This window comes from Lipophrys pholis, assembly GCF_963383615.2.
Source record: "Lipophrys pholis genome assembly, chromosome: 13".
NCBI lineage: Eukaryota > Metazoa > Chordata > Actinopteri > Blenniiformes > Blenniidae > Lipophrys > Lipophrys pholis.
Genome location: NC_137632.1, coordinates 13,943,325 through 13,961,448, shown reverse-complemented (window position 1 = coordinate 13,961,448; position 18,124 = coordinate 13,943,325). Strand labels below are relative to the sequence as shown.

General features: G+C 43.1%; 3 protein-coding genes across 3 annotated transcripts; 1 reads left to right on the top strand and 2 right to left on the bottom strand.

Annotated features, from left to right (window-relative positions):
• Window positions 1-395: 395 nt before the first annotated feature.
• On the top strand, window positions 396-9,865 carry galnt5 (polypeptide N-acetylgalactosaminyltransferase 5). The gene is made up of 10 exons (XM_080478276.1): window positions 396-1,769; window positions 1,860-2,026; window positions 2,883-3,002; window positions 5,870-6,005; window positions 6,134-6,253; window positions 7,335-7,452; window positions 7,535-7,864; window positions 8,201-8,281; window positions 8,487-8,639; window positions 8,791-9,865. Exons 1-10 carry the CDS (start codon window positions 763-765, stop codon window positions 8,926-8,928), a joined length of 2,370 nt encoding a protein of 789 aa, XP_080334402.1. The 5' UTR covers window positions 396-762; the 3' UTR covers window positions 8,929-9,865.
• A 4-nt stretch (window positions 9,866-9,869) lies between these two features.
• Window positions 9,870-11,857, bottom strand: ermn (ermin). Its single transcript, XM_080478277.1, has 2 exons — window positions 11,080-11,857; window positions 9,870-10,981 (listed from the first exon to the last, which is right to left on the bottom strand). Exons 1-2 carry the CDS (start codon window positions 11,570-11,572, stop codon window positions 10,626-10,628), a joined length of 849 nt encoding a protein of 282 aa, XP_080334403.1. The 5' UTR covers window positions 11,573-11,857; the 3' UTR covers window positions 9,870-10,625.
• A 1,022-nt stretch (window positions 11,858-12,879) lies between these two features.
• cytip (cytohesin 1 interacting protein) lies at window positions 12,880-16,730 on the bottom strand. Its single transcript, XM_080478499.1, has 8 exons — window positions 16,138-16,730; window positions 15,726-15,775; window positions 15,528-15,582; window positions 15,006-15,108; window positions 14,743-14,836; window positions 14,599-14,665; window positions 14,258-14,324; window positions 12,880-14,034 (listed from the first exon to the last, which is right to left on the bottom strand). The coding sequence occupies exons 1-8, from the start codon at window positions 16,303-16,305 to the stop codon at window positions 13,565-13,567; spliced, it is 1,074 nt and encodes a 357-aa protein (XP_080334625.1). The 5' UTR covers window positions 16,306-16,730; the 3' UTR covers window positions 12,880-13,564.
• Window positions 16,731-18,124: the final 1,394 nt, after the last annotated feature.

Below are 18,124 nucleotides of genomic sequence, written 5' to 3'. Positions count from 1 at the left end.
GGTAATCCCACTTTAGACCCTCAGGCAAAACAGTTCTGATAAGAATTATGCATATTACTACACAAATTTTACAGCATTTGCTTATTAGAAAAAGTAATTAAAAAAAGATGCCCTTGCTTATACGAATTTTATTCCGACTGAAATTCTATATGTTTTATTTTCCTTCTCCTATATACACTGTATATATAATTCTACCTAAGTGCATGTTGACTCCTCCTCCCGCAGCTCTTTCGGCTCGGCTCTTTCCGTCTCTCTCCGTCACTCTTCGACTCTCTCGTCTCTTTCCGCCTCTCTTCGGTTTCCTCCGCTGGGGCCGTGCGCGTGTTAGCTTCGGTGTCGTGCTGACTCGTGTCCAGCTCGTCTTGTCCAATCACGTCACTCTCTCGGCGTACGTCGGCTGCTACGTCCTCATACGAATCTGAGAGTACGCTAAAGTCAAAGTTCTGGAGTTGCCACGACGCTGGAAGTTTTTTGGGGCAAGTTTCTCCGACGCGGGGAAGAGTTTTTTGATTGAATTCTCCGGGACGAAACACGATAATGTGTACAGACGGTTGGACTTGACGGGAGCGACGCGGTACGGTACCGTTCCTTCAGGTAACCGCTCCAGGTTCGTGACTGACAGCTGAGCGCTCTCCGGTTCATATTGTAGCATGCCACGCAGGCAGCTAACTTCTCCAAGGACCAGGAAAGTCTCAAGGAGCTCTTTCACTATTAAGACTTTTGTGTTCGAGTTTCTCCTCGTGCCACGTTAAAAAAAAGAAAATGAAGGTTAGAAAGTACTTGCGGGGCAGTGGTCGGGTGCTCGCCTTTGTGTTTGTTGCGTCTATCATCTGGCTGCTGTTTGACATGGCTGCACTCCGCATTTCTCTGAGCGACGTGAGCGGCCAGCAGCTGAAGGAGCGTCTCATCAGAGAGAGGGAGTTTTACAAGAAGGAGTCCATGCAGGCCCTGCACCCGAGGAGGAGCTTCACACACCCGGTGCGCAGGGTGGCGGACTTACCTGGTACTCAGAAAGCCCCACGCAGGCCAAAGGACGATCTATTCCAAGTTTACAGACACAAAGGTGAGGAGCAGGGTCAGAGGGTAAAGGACGAGCAGCACAAATCTCTTTATCTTGCCAAAAGTAACCACTCCAAATTTGTAGATCTGAAACTGGGCAATGCAGCTGCCCATCAAAATGATAATGCACCAAAGCAGAACAGTCCTGCAAAGAAAGAAGCGGTAAACCTAAATGTAAATGCAGTAGGGGCTGAGGTCACACAGAAAGTAGCTGTTAAAACTCTGCCTGCTGCACATAAAGCTGTGGATAAGGTGGATTCAAAACCAAATGAAAAAGTTAAAGACGTTAAGAGCGAGATCCAGCCGAAGGCCATCAAGTCACACCTTGCACAAACAACACCTCATCAATTATCTAACCAGGATGTGAAGGAGGTAAATGAAAAAGTGGCACAGATGCAAGTGAAGGTGACGGACAAGAACAATCTTGGTGCAGATAAAGGACTGAAGCCTGCTGTCAATCAACCGGCAGAGGGTAAGTCCAGAGTGAGCACCATTGCTGTCAGAAAGTCGGATGTTCACAAGGTGCTGTCTCTGGATGCCACAAACTCCCCTCGAGATCCTAAAGCAGTGGGCCAGTTTGGTCAGGCAGCAGTTGTTGCCAATCACGAGAATTCAGAGGTGGAGAAGAGGTGGAACGAGGGCCATTTTAATGTCTACCTCAGTGACAAGATCCCAGTGGACCGTGCCATTCCAGACACCAGGCCTCGGAAGTGAGTCTCCTTCTTGTTCTTAAGCACGTCACCTCCCCATCCCCTCTTTTCTCTGCAAAGCTGACTTGCTGTTTCTGTTGCTGCTTGCAGGTGCGCACAAAGTCTGATCCACGACGACCTCCCATCCACCAGTGTGATTTTCTGTTTCGTGGATGAAGTGTGGTCCACGCTGCTCCGCTCCGTGCACAGTGTGCTCAATAGGTCTCCGCCAAACCTCCTCAAAGAGATTATTTTGGTGGATGATTTCAGCACCAAAGGTAATCATGTCCTTTATGTTTCACAAGCAGATGAGGTGACGCAGAGCTCCTTTAAAGCCTCAGTGGTGTCATGACTTAACTTCTGTTACTACATGTAGGTTGCCAGGCCTCATTACTAACTCTTGTGCCATGTAAAGAATTCTATATCTAATCAGTTATTACAAGATGAAGTGGTTGAAAGACTTGTCTGATATTTCAAAGATGAGTAGACAATATGTGATCCCTATTATGAATAGGAAGGTTTAAGCAGAGGTGCAGTCTGCTTGACTTTTCAGTTGACTGAAGGTTGTGGCGTACTGCACCTAATCCGGGCTGACTGAGTGAAGGCAGGATGTTCGCAGCACAGGTCACGAGCACAGAGACAGAAACACTGTCATTCACAGTTATGTCGCCAATTCATTTAAAATGAGTGTTGTCTGACTTTGGGAGTAAACCTTAGCGCCCACATATAGCTCACACTCATGCACAGGCAAAAGCACTAATTACTATACCACTGTCACCCATTTTCCTTGATTGCGTTTTATAACGCAGTCCAGCTGAATGAAGTTTACAATAGGTATATGTTTATATTTGTGTCAGCGATCATATTTACTACATCATCTCCAAATTAGTCCACAGTGTGATCTAATTCTCCTCCTTTTGAAAGCGAGACTCGGCAGTATTCTTCATCATACCTTCATTATAGGCAACTCAACCCTGTTATGTTGAAATGTGCTTATTCTCACTCTTCAAACTGTTTTCTCCATTCTTTTTTGAAATGATGGCAATTCTTTTCTTCTTTTTTTTTTTTTTTTTTTTGTATCCTTTCACTGAAATGAGCTTTTAGTCACTTGATGTGTGGTTTCTGCTCTGACAGACTATTTGAAGAAGCAGCTGGACGACTACATGTCTCAGTTTCCCAAAGTGCGAATCATTCGGCTGAAGGAGCGTCAGGGCCTGATCAGGGCCCGGCTTGCTGGAGCTGCTGTGGCCAAAGGTAAGCCATCACAGGTTTCTCTTCTCCAAAAAAAACATTTTCATAGTAGCGGTGAAAGTTTTATTTAGAGAAAATCGAAAGAAGTTGCATGTAGGAGAAATCATCAACCGTCATGTCTTCATATGATCGGACAAACCGCAAGCATAGGACCTCATGTCAGCCACTGAAAAATAATACATCTGTAAAGTTTGATATGATACTGAGATATTATTGGATATATGGTGTCTTGTTAGTTCTTTATGTATGTTTGCCTTGCTGTACAAACCCAAATGGCATATCCTGCCTTGCTCCTCGAATTCATGTGAACAGGAGCTGTATGTGCCCTGCGTAAAAGTACATGTATCGTCCATCTTGTTTTTCTGCCTTTGTCCTTGCAAGCTACTGACGATAATAAAGAACATACACGCAGATATGATAACAAGGTTAAAGTGGTTTAACCCTGAAACAGTTTGGAGTTAATATTTGCACACAAGCATGAGATAATGTTTTTTTTTGGTTTGTTTTTTTAGATTAAAACATAGTTGTACTGATGTAGCTTTTAAAGATTCATAACCATTTAAGTATAATGCAGGAGTACACCATAGGCATGATGAAATCTTGATTTAGTTTATCTTATATATATATATATATATATATATATATATATATATATAGTGCAAATACAAGATTCCATGCCACTTTAACGAAAAGAAAAGAAAAACAATCCCACTTGAGAAGGTCCAGATTCAGCATAAAATCTCCTTTGGAAGAAATCTTTGCAGAACTAGACTCAAACGTTGCAGCTGTTCTGCTGTCCTGGTTTATGGTTGGGTCAGTTGGAAGGAGAGAACATCATAGGACAGACAGATAGCAACAAACCGCATGCTAATCTACTTCCTGCAGACTTTATGAGGGAACGACAGACAGATCTCAAACTTCCAGTTTTACTGGTCAGAGATCCTGCAGGAAGATACAAAGAGAAGGTGGAGAGAGACAGGATGTTAGTGACGTACAAATAGAAAAGTCTTGAGCCTGGCTTGAAAAGTAGAGACTGTTTCAGTCTCCCTAACTGAAACTGGGATCTGGTTCCACATAAGAGGAGCCAAAAACCTGAAAGCTCTGCCTCCCATTCTACTTTTAGAAAACCTAGGAACCTCCAGTAAGCCAGCACTCTGAGAACCAAGTGTTCTTCTGGGGAGATATGGGACAAACAGTTCTTTAAGATATGATGGGGCCTGGTTGTTAAGAGCTTTATAAGTTAGGAGGAGGATTTTAAATCCGATTCTAGATTTAACAGGGAGCTGATGAAGAGAGGTTAGTATTGGAGTGATGTGATCTCTGATGCTGGTTCTTGTCAGGACCCTCGCTGCAGCATTTTGAATCAATTGAAGACTTTTTAAGCAGTTATTTAGACACCCTGATAATAGGGAGTTACAATTGTCTACTCTTGAAGTAACAAATGCGTGGATTAGTTTTTCAGCATCACTGTGAGTCAGCATGTTTCTAATTTTGGAAGTATTACGAAGGTGAAAAAAGGCAGTCCTGCAGATTTGTTTAATGTGGGAGTTGAAAGATGAATCCTGGTCAAAAATAACTCCCAGGTTCCTCACAGTGGTACTGGAGGTCAAAGTAATACCATCTAGTGTTACTATATCATTAGCTCATTTCTCTCTCAGATGTTTTGGGCCAAATATAATAATTTCAGTTTCATCCGATTTCAGAAGCAGGAAATTACGTCTCATCCAAGCCTTTATGTCTTCAAGACAAGCTTCTAGTTTGGAAAGTTGATTAGTGTCATCTGGTTTCATAGATAAAAAAAAGATTTGTGTGTCATCTGCACAACAATGGAAGTTAATGAAGTGTTTTTTAATAATATTCCCCACAGGAACCATGTTTGAAGTGAAAAGTGTAGGACCTAAGACAGAACCCTGTGGAACTCCATGTTTAACTTAAGCCTGGACTGAATGGATGTTATGATCAATCGTATTAAATTCAGCTCTTAGGTCTAACAGGACCAGAACAGAGACCAGTCCTTTGTCTGAGGCCATGAGAAGATCATTAGTAACTTTGACCAGAGTTTGGTCCAGGAGGTCGGTACACTACGACAAGTAAAACTGGCTGCTGAGTTTTCTGGTCACAGTCATTCAGAGATTCAGGGTGAGACTTTCAAAGGATTTCTGGTTAGTTTTAGTTCTGGGATCAATAAGAAGACTAGAGTTATAAATAGATGCTGCTCCTCGTCCAGTTTCTCGAGGGATATGATGATAAACATGAGTGGTGGGAGTTGCTTCATTTAGGCTGAGATATTCATCTCTTTTTAACCAGGTTTCAGAGAGGGTAAATAAATCAAAATTGTGATTTATTATCAAATCACTTACAAGTAAAGATTTGGACGGTAGAGAACGAATATTTAACAATCCACATTTTGATTGTTGTGGGATTATGTTTACCTATGGAGGCAGTTTTGATTTTTTTTTATTTTATTTTTTTTATCAAATTCATATGATTAACTCCTCTCCTGTGGGATTCATCTTGTCTTAGATAAAATGGCCGCCACATGAAGGGTTTGGTTGTTCGAGGGCGAGGGGGCAGCAGGAAGAAAGTTTTGTTTTGAGAACACAGATGATGAGGATGTAATTGACAGGAAAAGACAGTGTGGGGCGCCGGAGGAAGCAGCAATGGGTGGGTGAGGTGAAACTCAATCTTAGCAAACAGTCATAAGGTGACACGCTCAGACGTCGCTTAAGGTGTTCTGGTGACAGACGGATGAATACAGGAAAAGCTGAGGCACTTGACAGCTTCACCTTCATATGTTTACATGCATTCAGTAAACGTTCCATTCAGAGCTCTTGGGTGAAGTCGACTGAATAACTGTTTGTTTAATGCAGGCGAGGTTCTCACCTTCCTGGACTCCCATGTTGAATGTAACGTGGGCTGGCTGGAGCCGCTGCTGGAGAGGGTCTATCTGGATCGCAGGAAGGTGCCCTGTCCAGTTATAGAAGTCATCAGTGATAAGGACATGAGGTGACTAATTCAAACAACATAGTTGTTTTGTTTTTTTTTCTTAAGTGTTGTTGAATGTTCAGTGCAACAGAAGCAAAGCAGTATGTCATTTTGACGTTGTGACTTCTGTTTTGGCTCCTCGTCAACAGTTACATGCTGGTTGACAACTTTCAACGAGGTATTTTCAAATGGCCCCTGGTGTTTGGCTGGAGCCCCGTACCTGCGGACTACATTAAGAAGAACAAAATGAAAGATACAGATCCCATCAAGTGAGTCCCTCGCCGTTTTTCATCCTCAAAACACTCCTCCAAAACGAGCTCGCCACCTGTTTGACGTTCTGCCCCGAGGCCGGTATGACACGTCGATGAAATCCTGCGCCTCCACTCTCTACCCTTGAGCCATCACAACAACAAGTGATCAACCGCACTTGAATGTGCGTGTGTGTTTTGTACAAGTAGGATCTCATTCATTGAGCGGCTGAATTGCATGCTCACAATAACACTTTCGGTTAGTGCGTGTTTAGCCGAGGATCAGCTAAAAATAGGAGCCTGGCTGACAACAGGTGCACATCAGAGCATTTAAATGAGGCTTTTGTGTTTGTTATCGTTTGTCTGAACCGTGGAACGACTGAATGGAGCACTGAGTGTCCGCAAGAGCAAAATTAAGTTCAACGTGGCGTTGGAAGTGTTGTTAAGGAAGATTAACACACATATTGAAGAGGTACAGTTAAATAGTGTGACATAAAAAGAATGAAAGAAAGGATACTTTATTAATCCCAACTGGGTAAATGCCTCTCAGCACTGTAATAGTAACCATCTCTGCTAAATGACCTCTTCCTTTCCAATATGGTGCATTCACATGCAATTGTAAAGAATCCAATTACTTTTGGTCGTTGCAAATCAATACAGTGATTTATAAATCAGACCACCTAATATTGTGTCATTATATCCACCATGCATGTTATTTTTATGTCTGTCAGACACAATCCTCAGTGTACCGTCAGTATATCAACTTCCACACCTGTTTTTACGCATCGCCTTCATCAGGTCTTTATTGTTTTTTCACATCTTCTTGTCTTAACTTCCTGCGAGCTGCCATTTCATTGCATTATTTACAATGATCCAAAAGGTTTACAATTACGTTTGCAATTATGGATATTGGTTATTCGCTTTCAGTTTACAAAATAACACAACATATTTTTCATTCAGTGTCCAAAAAGTCTGAAGCGTTCAAATATTATACATTTGTCATTCTTATGTACATCTTTATATTTTATTAATTGTGAAGTTTCTGGGTGTGTTAGTGGTTATTTTCCTATTTTATTTCTTGTATTTTGTTATAATCTTGCAGATGTCCGGTTATGGCTGGAGGTCTTTTCTCTATAGACAAAAAGTACTTTTTCGAGCTCGGTTCCTATGATCCCGGCCTGGACGTTTGGGGTGGAGAGAACATGGAGATTTCCTTTAAGGTGCGTTTCCTCTCTTTAATATTTATCATCTTGGAAGCTTCGTCGACCTTCACTTTCAGTTACGAATCCACTGTTTTACCAGATCTGGATGTGCGGAGGTGAAATCGAAATCATCCCCTGCTCCCGGGTGGGACACATTTTCCGGGGACAGAATCCCTATAAATTCCCCAAAGACAGGCAGAAGACAGTGGAGCGCAATCTGGCACGGGTGGCGGAGGTTTGGCTTGATGAGTACAAGGACCTTTTCTATGGCCACGGTTACACCCACCTGCTGAATAAAAAGGTCATCGACATTGGCAACCTGACAGACCAGATCGGGCTGAGGAAGCGGCTGAAGTGCCAGAGCTTCAAGTGGTACCTGGACAACGTGTATCCAGACATGAATGCTCCTTTAGCGAAAGCTGGCGGCCTGGTACGTGGATGCTTGACAATGTGGAGCCATTTGTTTGTTTATAGCTTTACTTGCCTGCTTCTTTTTTTCTTTTTCTTTTTTTTACACCAACACTATAAAGCTTACATTTGTCTACTAAGAAAACTTTTACAAAATCTACCCAAACACAGGCTCTAGTTGTTCCCCCTTCTGAACAAAGAATCACTGTTCATTAAAGCCTGTGATAGCGCTGCTTGGATTCAGTGAAGTAATGAAAACTGCAATAAGGACCGTTCTGTGCCTCCCCGGATTAGCACACTAATGTTTGCAGCGTTTCGCTTTCAGTTCTGTTGAGGTGTTTCCTCGTCTCCTCCGCAGGTCTACAACCGAGGGTTAAGAAAATGCCTCGCGCTGCAGAGCGATTCTCTGTCATTTGAGACATGTGATCTCAGCAAACAGGTAGGCTTTGCAGAAAAGAAACTAAAGAATTGCAATTCTTTGAAGAAAGCATTGCAGGTATTGTGCAATTATATTGTCGCGACAGTCGCAATTATGGGGAGACAAATGCAGCGAGAAGTGGAGACAGGACTCCAGCCACAATAAACGAGTCTAGGGAGGAGACTGTTTCTGTTTGTTGGTCATTCTGGCTTTCTGTGGTATTCAGACTCAGCACTTTAATTACACCTGGGTGAGGAACATTCGGCACCACGAGCTGTGCATTGCCCCACAAGTCCAGAGCAACAACTTCGCTTTGCAGCCGTGTGACAACGCCAAGAATGAACAGCGCTGGTTACACAAATCCTCCGTCTCATCTCTCGTAGGTTAACTTTTTCAGTGTCTTTCCTCGATTCACAAATCTGCTTTTTTCGAAAACCCTGGTGAAACGCCACACAGGGTGGATCCGCCTAAGTTCCAATGCAAACACAACTTTCTTGCCTAATTACGTCTCCTGCTTTGTCTTTGTCAAGGCGGAGCACTTCTCGGCAGAGGTCCTCCGTGGAATGTGCCTGGAAGGCAAACTTGAGGGTCAAGCTCTTCATCTCCGCGCCTGTGACGCCAACAACCTTTTCCAAAAGTGGCAGTTCACACACTACTATGCTCGGTGATGACCCTACAAACCAGATTTATGTGTCGGAACACATACTTCTGGAACTCTGGTTGCCCAACACAGTTTATTTGGTCTGTGTTCCAGCCACACAAAAGCGACTGCACAGGGAGAGGAGGAGTAACGTTTGGTTCACCGTTATAAGAAAGTAGACGGCGAGGGATTTTAATGCCAAAGAAGTCCAAATATTTTTTCTTTTTGGGAAGGTTTGCACTGGGACCTTGTCGCATTGTGAAACTTTTAGAGTTTCTTTCTGTGAGGATCTTTCATGAGCTGTGGACTTCCCTTTGGATGACGACTCCCCTCAATGTCTGCAACATATGCAGACAAACACATGAATAAGCCTGTGATTTTATACATACTGGTACCGTTCAGATGCAGGGTAACTAAAAGTGCTTTACAGAGGCAGGGAAACACTAAAAGGCGTCTAATGGGCTTAACCTGCTCGCTGTTTTTTTTGAAACATATCATATTTTTGGGTACATTTGCTTTTCAGGATGTTGTGTATTTGGTGTTTTTTCACAACCTTTGGGTGAAATGGCTGCTTCTCACGGGGCTGAAATAGTAGCAAAATGTCCCGTGTGTGCACGTATGGAGAGCTGTGTGAGTGATTTGTCTTCCTTTTGTAAATGCGTATTGATGTTTGTGTCCCTATTGAATATTTGTGAGTATGTACTTCCATTATGAGATACAGTATATGTGTGCATACGGGAAGTTCATGTGTAAACAAAAATGACAAATATGCATGTGTTTGGTTTGTCCATATTGTGATCTGTGCAGGCCCACAACCTGACCAACTGCATTTCCTGCCAGTGGAAATTTGATAGTTTAAGGTATTTTGTTTGCCCTCATTGTAGTCTGGCAGGCTCACTCTTGTCAGACTGCTCACCTGGGCTGTGATATGTCTGAGTTCTGCATAAAGTTATTTTGCAGCAGGAGACTAGTGTCACGTTTGTGTTTTATTCACATTCAAAAGCACTCCAGAGTTTTTGTTTCCCATTTAAAAACTTGTGTATGCACAAGTCGGAGTCCCCACAGTTCTCATTACAAAGACAAATAACTTTACCCATACAGAAGTTATTTTACTGCTATAGTAGCCCTATAGCTTCTCTGGTTTAAAATGCTGCAATGTTGTGAAAATGATACAATTGTACCATTTTCTATTTTGTTTTTTGGTTTGTCACTAGAGGGAAGTATTGGTTCAGAACACTCAATTATGCTGTGCTGTGTTTATTTGCTCTTTTTTTTGTATGTTCAGTTGTCAATGATGTGTGTCTGTTTTTTGAGAGAAAATTGATAAAAGAATAATAAAATTGCAAAGATAAGATTGAACAATGTGGTTTTATTTAAAAGTTTGTTTTCCCCCAACCATTTAGAGTTGTAAATATATATTATATAGTAATCACTTGATAATATCGGTCCCTTCTGAGGTGGTGTACATACGTCATCTCTGATAGCAAACATCTGAAGTGCTACATACATTTCTTCATATTCAGTTACTTTGTTACTCAAATATTTGCATATTGAATGCTTCACAAAACAAATTACAGTACGTCAGTGAATGAGACATTAGTCAAGAGAAACAAGTCCTCATTTCAAACTGTTTTGATACTGTGGGATTGTGAAGTGAAGTGTATTATTATTGTTGAAGTTATAGATCACGTCCGTGTGTGAGGACTTCCAAAACCCCCCCACTTGTCATTGACCCTTCATTATGAACTCAAACTCCTCTATCCTCTGCCGGGTGTTCCCTCGGCGGATCCTGCGGTAAGACGTGGTGCTGTATTTGGAGGAGCTCAGGTGGTTGAAGGTTTTCTGGTGGCTGACGCCGGGAGCTGCTTTCTTCATCAGAGGCAGAGTGAAATAACCCGGACCGTGGTTGTGATGAAACCCGGCGTGGAAGTCGTGGTCCTGCTCGCAATCTGGGTCGCTCTCAAGCTGCCTGTTGTTTGCCTCTCCATTCAGCCTCTCATGACTTTGTGTATTAGACACATCGAAGGCGTCATGCTCTGGTGTCTGCGTCTCTTGTACGTCCTCTTCAACTTGTTGATTCACTGAAAAGATACAAAGAAGAATCTGCTGCTTTAAATCACATCGAAGTGAAATAAAAAAAAAATAATTTTGCACAGTAATAAAACTACACTCGTCTTACCTTTTTGCCCAGGTCGTCTTGTGTTGTTTGATTCTCCACGGCTTCCATCTGACTCAATACCTCCCTTTACAACCGCTGAGATCACTCCTGCAGTTTTTGGTGCTTCAAGCTTTCTTTGCATCTCCTCAGTCCACATCACCTGTTGTATGGTTTCTTTCTCCATCCCAGACTTTGTTTCGGCAGCGTCGGCTCCCTCCATCGCCTGAGCAGGTTCATCCTCTGCCACGCTGTTGGTGAGACGTCGACACCCGTTGGCACCAAAAGTTGGCAGTGCTGCATCTCGTAGGTCCTGGTGAGCCTGCTCCTCGTCGCTGTAGAACACAGAGTCGTCTCCTTCCTCCAGTGACCACAAGTCTTTCTCCTCGGGCTCCTCTGGTGTTTGACCGGCTCCACATGTGATCCCATCAATGATCTCCATTACCTGAAAAGCCAGAGCATCGTCCTCTTCTGCTGTGCGTTTGGAGGCATCTGGAGGGATTGCGCTCGTCTCCATCTGTCTTATCTTGACCCGAATGTTAGAAATGGTTCTGCTTCCAGCATGTTTCCTTCCCCATTGTCAAACGGCTGAGAAAGACTCCATCCTTCGTTTTCAGTAAATAGTACGAAATCAGGCTGTGGACTGTTCTCCAGAGCGCAACGTAAATCTGTTTGTGTAGAATCAGTGAAGAACAGAGATTTTATTGTACAACTAACAAGGGGTCATTGTGACTTTGGCATTTGCATATGGAGCGCTTGTGCTCGTTTTCAAATCTCTGCTTTCTGCTACATTTTTTCGGTCGGGATTAACATTCCCCTACTGCTTTTGTTTGCTCCAACCTGTAAAGGTTTTGCACAAGTACTGAGGAGAACATTGTGTTATGTCGTGAGTTTTAAGAACATAAAGTCTTTAAGGCCTGGGCATACCGGAGCTGCTGATACAGCATTCACAAAAGTTACAGAATGCCCTGGAACATCACCTTTGAGTTACTTCTGGATGTTTTCAAAGATCTGTAGCATCTGCCTGATGGCAGCAGTTCAAATAGATGGGGTTCAGCGTGCGTCAGGTCCTTTGGATTCAATGTTGTCTTGGGAGGGCACCGGGGGCGGCTAATGACTTTGTGCAGCTTTGATGACTCACAGTGTTTTATTGTCCGAGGCTGAGCACCCATCAGCCTCGGACAATACTGTGCGTACTATGGAATTGCATAGCTCTGAGTCAAGAGTGCCAACCAGAGTGCTTACACATTATGTTTGTTACATTTCACCGTGGCATGACCCCTTTTATTTATGTCTTCTAATAGCTGATGCATGTACAGTATCGCATATACACAAAGCTCACCGGTAATGAATACTTAGAATGAATGAATACTTTTCCATCGCCATAAGTTCACTGAGTTGTTTTGATATTTTCATTGATGAGATTTTATTCATGTGTGCTGCATCAAGATTAAGTGCATCATTCTGAATTGTACACATGTGCAATAAAACTGAATTCATCATAATCTTCTGGAGCTCACTTGTACAGGACTTGTGCGTGTGCGTGTGTGTGCGTGCGTGCGTGCGTGCGTGTGTGTGTGTGGGTGGAAGTCCACAGAAGCAACAGGAAACCAAAGAAGTGAGACTTTTTACAGGAAACAGTTTTTTTCTGTTGACTTTAAATGTGTTTCTTAAAAAATTGTGTCGATTAGAGTAAATGCCCGCATGTTTGATTAGCAGAAATTGTAAGTGTATCTCAAGTTGTGTTTCTCGAGTGAAATTGTGTAACTTTAGACCCAACATCTGTGACTCACTGTAGCACGGATCAAAACACAGGCACGGCCATCAAAGTTTACAAGTTTATTTTTTTATAAGCCTGTTTCATACATAAAGTTTCATGTTGATTGCAAAATGGAAAATAAAATGCGCATTATTTACAACGCTGGTTTTCCTCGCTATATGAAGGTAAAACACACAATTCTAAGGTTGTATGAGCACTAAAGCTCAGCTGCAGATCATCTGAAAATATTCTTGAAGACGAAAGCACTACTTTCCCACCCACATCCTGTTTTGAGCTGAGCAGCCCTATCTATGGTTTCGAGGTCTGGTTTTGAGCACCTGAACGTGACCTGAAGGCTGCTTACATCTCTGCTTCGCTGCAGAAGGAAAGCTCAAAGTGTACAACATGCACGCATTTGCTGTAGGTCAACCTCCTGTCGTTAATGCTAATCACACTATGAGTAAGATATTAAGGAAGGAAAATATATTCAAGTCTGTAGTCATCATGATTTCATCAGTAATACTTTACAATCTGCTGTGTTTTACATTCATTCAAGACACGTTCATTTTCATAATGCTTTTGTGCCTCAAGGCCAAGTACTGAGTCAAACGCCGTGGTCAACTTTAATAGAGGCAAACCATTCAAAAGGTTTTGTAAAAGAAAAAAAAAAAGTTTGGTGCCTTTCTCCAACTTTTTGGGAGGTTTGGAAACTGTTTGGTAGCCCTCAGCTTCAAAGAGACGAAACACGTGTCACTGAGTGTTTGTTCCGATCTCCTCCTCTTCAAGCGATCGCTGAAGTCCAGGGATTAATTTCAGGATGTGTTTGCGTACGTTGCCTCTCCTGCTTTTCCTAGGGAGAGTCCCAAACAGGGACGAGATCCTCGTTTCCTCCCAGGAAGGAGAGAGGGAGCTGCTGCTGCCGGCCAGACTGGAGCTGCTGGAGCAGCTGAGGGCCTGGTGAAGGTAGCTGGAGCTGGAGGAGCACTTCCCCGAGCTGCCACGCGTGGAGAAGTCTCTGGTGAAGAAGCAGCTGTCGTCTGCGGTGCTGGCTGCACTGCAGGGGCCGGGCGAGCTCACGTCCCCGAACACGCTGGCATGGTCACTGTCGTCCGTCATCGCACTCCTGCAGCTGCTGTCGCTGGAGAAACGCTGGCCACAGCGGCTCATCAGGGAGCTCAGGCTGGGTGACGAGTCTGTGGAGATGCTCTCATTTAGGTTACCTAAAAACCAAAACAAAACACACAACCAAGTCACTGATGGTTCATCATCCAAAAAGAATTCTGAAACAGGAACTTCGTCATGCCATTTCTCAGAGGAACACCACCAGAAACTAAATGGTGTTGAGTTTACACTTCGGTTCACATCAGCAGCGGCATAAACTTTCAAAACGAGAAAGGCTGTGAGAAAGGAAGTGCTGTGGTCTGACAGCTGAGCACAACTCACCCAGCACCAGGCGCTTTTCCTGTAATGTAAGCGCTTGAAGCTCCATCAATTTCTCACGTAGTGACTTCTGTGTGCGTGACAGACAACAGAGTTATACTTCATGACATTTCTTTTTTTTTTTTGTCTCGTGCAGCGAGAGCATTAACCTGGGAAGTCTTTAACACCGTAAAACATCACACAGTGCTGTTATTTCACAGATACACAAGTCAACCTTTAATTAACTTCAGTGTGCCATTTTTTGCTGTTATATTTGTCCTTGTGTTTGTAAGCAGTTTACAAACAAAAAAAAAAAAAACATGTTCCACGATGAGCTGACAAAACACTGAAATGAGAACACACACCTTAAGCAGGGCCATCCTCTTCTCCAGCTCGATCTGCTTCACTATATTTCCACACACAGTCTCCAGCCTGGAAACACACAATAACACTGTTGTAACACACACTCCGGCATGACAAAGTAGAGTGCCATCGCGGCAGTCACTCACTTCAGACTGTTGGTTGATTCTCTGATCAGATCAACTATGCGCTGATGGGATGAGCCTTCAGTGCTGACCCCGTTGATGGTCACGATGACATCGCCTGCGATGGACGAGGATGCAACCAGAAGTCAGCTATTCGGTTATTACTATTCGTGTGTTTTCATGTGCAGTGTTAAGTCATATTTCTGTCGCTCTTTTTAAAGCAGGTCGAGGTTGAGCACCGGCTCTATATGAGGCCTGTCAGGTTGGAGGGGATGTGGTTAGTTCACCTGTTATGAGGCCAGCACTCTCTGCCACGCTGTCCTCCTGCACCTTGCACACAAACGTGCACATCTCCACTGCAGAGCTGCTTTTCAACTGCAGGCCGTACGTCTGCAAAAAGACAGACTTGTGAACACTTTGCCAGAACTTGTCATCTTAAAGGTCTGTGAAGACGGGATGAGCCTCATTAATATGTACAGGTGTGTCTAAAACATTTGAAAGTAATGAAAAGTTCAGTTTTCCCATATTGAAACACTGAAATTTCCTTATAAGTTTAAATGTATTACTAATAAACTGACATATTTTAACCCCTTCTTGTTTTAGTCATTTTAAAGTTTTAGCTTTAAGGTCATGGTAATGGAAATTACAGAATATATTTAGTGGATTATCATTATAAATAATGCTTGAAAGTCGGAGAAGCTGTTAAAACAAAAAAACCTTTCCACATTATCCTTGTTTTAGGAGATTGCATCTCTACTTGATGCAATAATTCTGATGATAATAATGTGATAAAACGGTTATTGGCTTACCTGAATTTCAAATCCAAATGTTTCATTGTCTTGTTTTTCCAGTACAATTGTTGTCCTGGAGCAAAAAGAGATTAAAGGTACATGTAGTTAAAAAATTAAAACGTGAGAGGGAAGTTGATCCAAAATGCAGAACAACAACTTAAAGGTTAAAAGTGAAATCCATGATCAGAAACTGTCGATGAAATGTGACATGTTTACCTTTGTGGGTCGGTGTAATCGACCAGGGAGTTTGAGCGAGTCTGCCTGGGCTGCAAAAAAGAAGAAACACTTGAGTTCCTCTTCAGAAGAAAATACATCATCTATTTATTTTAGCTTGTAAATCTATATAATACTTCTGATGTTTCTTTTTTTTTTTTAAAGTGGGGGTGATGCTGTTATTACATTACTGTGAAAATGAAAAGAAATGGTTTCAATCGTTTAAACAGGTGAAGTGAAGCTGCTGTGTTATTTCTGGGTGAATCAGTGAACGTCTCATTAAAAACTCACTTTTCCATTAAAACCTTATGTCTCATCTCAATTCGTCAGCCGTTGAAAGATGTTCAACATAAGTGCAACGTCGTTTGCACGGCATTTGTTTTGTTCATGTACTTCACTTGAGTGGCTGTCTCACCTTGCACCCCCGGGCCAGGGAGCTGGTGGTCTGCCGCTGTCGCTCACTGATCCCCCTCAGCGAGCGTCGGTACCACAGAGAGGCTTTCTTCCTCAGAGTGTTATCCAGAGAGCAATTGTCTTGGCTGCCCTGGCGTGGAAGTCCATCGAAATTCATGGTGGACTGCATGGTAGAGTAGTCCTCAAAGCAGCGTCATGACCTGCTGCAGCAGCTCCTCGGTGGCTGTGGGGCCCTGCCCTGCTGTGCAGCCAGAAGCGTAGAAGAGTGCGTGAAGGCGGAAATCCACATCATGTGATGGTTGTGGTGGACCTGCTTCAGCAGATTACAGCCTCACATACCTCGTTTCCTGTTCACCTCTTTCAGCTTTTTTTTTTTCCCTTCTGTTTCTTGAGAAGTGCTGATCCGCCGCCTTGAAAAGAAACATACATGGAGTGTTTAATTCCCCGCCAAACAGGTACTTTCTTATTCACGTCCCTGGTCAAAGATCAGCAATGCATGAGAAAGTGCCACTTGTTTTCCTCCATCGGCACCTGCTTCCAGCCTCTCTCGCTCTGGTTTCTCAGTTGGGCAAAGCTTCAGCCCGAATCCTGTGTTCTGTCAAGCAAGGACACTTTTCTTATGAGGACAGACAAAAGGCTGATTTAGCTCGGGGCCAATGTCACGCTCCCCAAACAGACAGCATGGGTCACTGGGCTGAAGGCAGCAGACATGCTTGGATCAAAAGAAAACACACGAACGCACACACACACCCACACGGGCAGCAGGCCGGGAGGAAAACAATAGCTGATGCGATAAAGAAAACTGAACACTCACACACACACACACTCTCTCCCTCTGCTCTCAAAAGTTGTTTTATCTGGGTAAATGTTAAGTACCGTCTTTGACATCTGCACAACTTAAATCAATTCACACACTCTCTTCTATAAGAAAATAAGCATTTCACTCCAGTGTGATGTCGGAACTCAGTTCAAAGGCTCCTTGACTAACAGATTGCTTCACAGCAATCTATTCTGCCCCACTGACCCGCAGCAGTACCCAACAAACCATGGGACCGTCTGGAACACAGATATCCCATTTCACCAGACGGGGCAAATCCCCCCATCCACATTCTTGTTGCATTAAGTACAGAACAGTATTCTTCGCAGTTTTAACTCCTTTCGTCTGAATTGCTGTTATACAACAGTTACACAAATGCCATTATTTGGTTGATCACAATGGTTTCGATATAAATTGATGAGTCTAAACTGATTGTAAGTGTGAATGTGAGTGCGTGTGGTCGTCTGTCACTCTGTGTTTATATTGTGATGGACCGTGAGCTGCCCAAGGTGCTGAGATCGCCTCGGTTCCCTTTAGCATCTCATTACAGGAAAAGCATTCTAAAGGAAATGCTTGTAGCATAACTGATTTCGCCGCTTTCTTGCAAATACGTGTGACAGTTTTCATCAGAACTGCAGGTAAGTGGCACCGTGTGGCCTTTCCCTACATGACATGAAATCTGTTAACCCATCTCTCAGCGTTGACTCATCTCTGCACTTCTACAAGCATCTGGGTTACAGCTTTACTTCCTCCGTCTAACGGACTCTCACAGACGTACTCAAAGTCCGCCGCAGAGCAGAGATGACTCATGTCAGTTAAGGCCAGAGTGTGATGGAGACGATAAAAACGACCTGTTTCATATGAGGAGCTCCGGGAAATCCTCCCCTACAATGCAGTAATTTGCACCTCTCAGCACAATCTCCTCTTTCAGAATTACAATGACGATATGACACATTATAAAATAAAAATAAAAAAATCGAAGCAGCAATTTATGAAAACACAGTTTATTGACCCACTGGAATGACATTTGTATACAGAATAAATAGTGCAAGAGAAACAAATATGATGCAGTGACATGAAATTCACATTTGACACACAAAAAAAAAGAAAAGAAAAGCGTGAATCGAAATGAGTGTAGAGGTGTTCAGATCCGGGGTAGGTCGTATTAAAT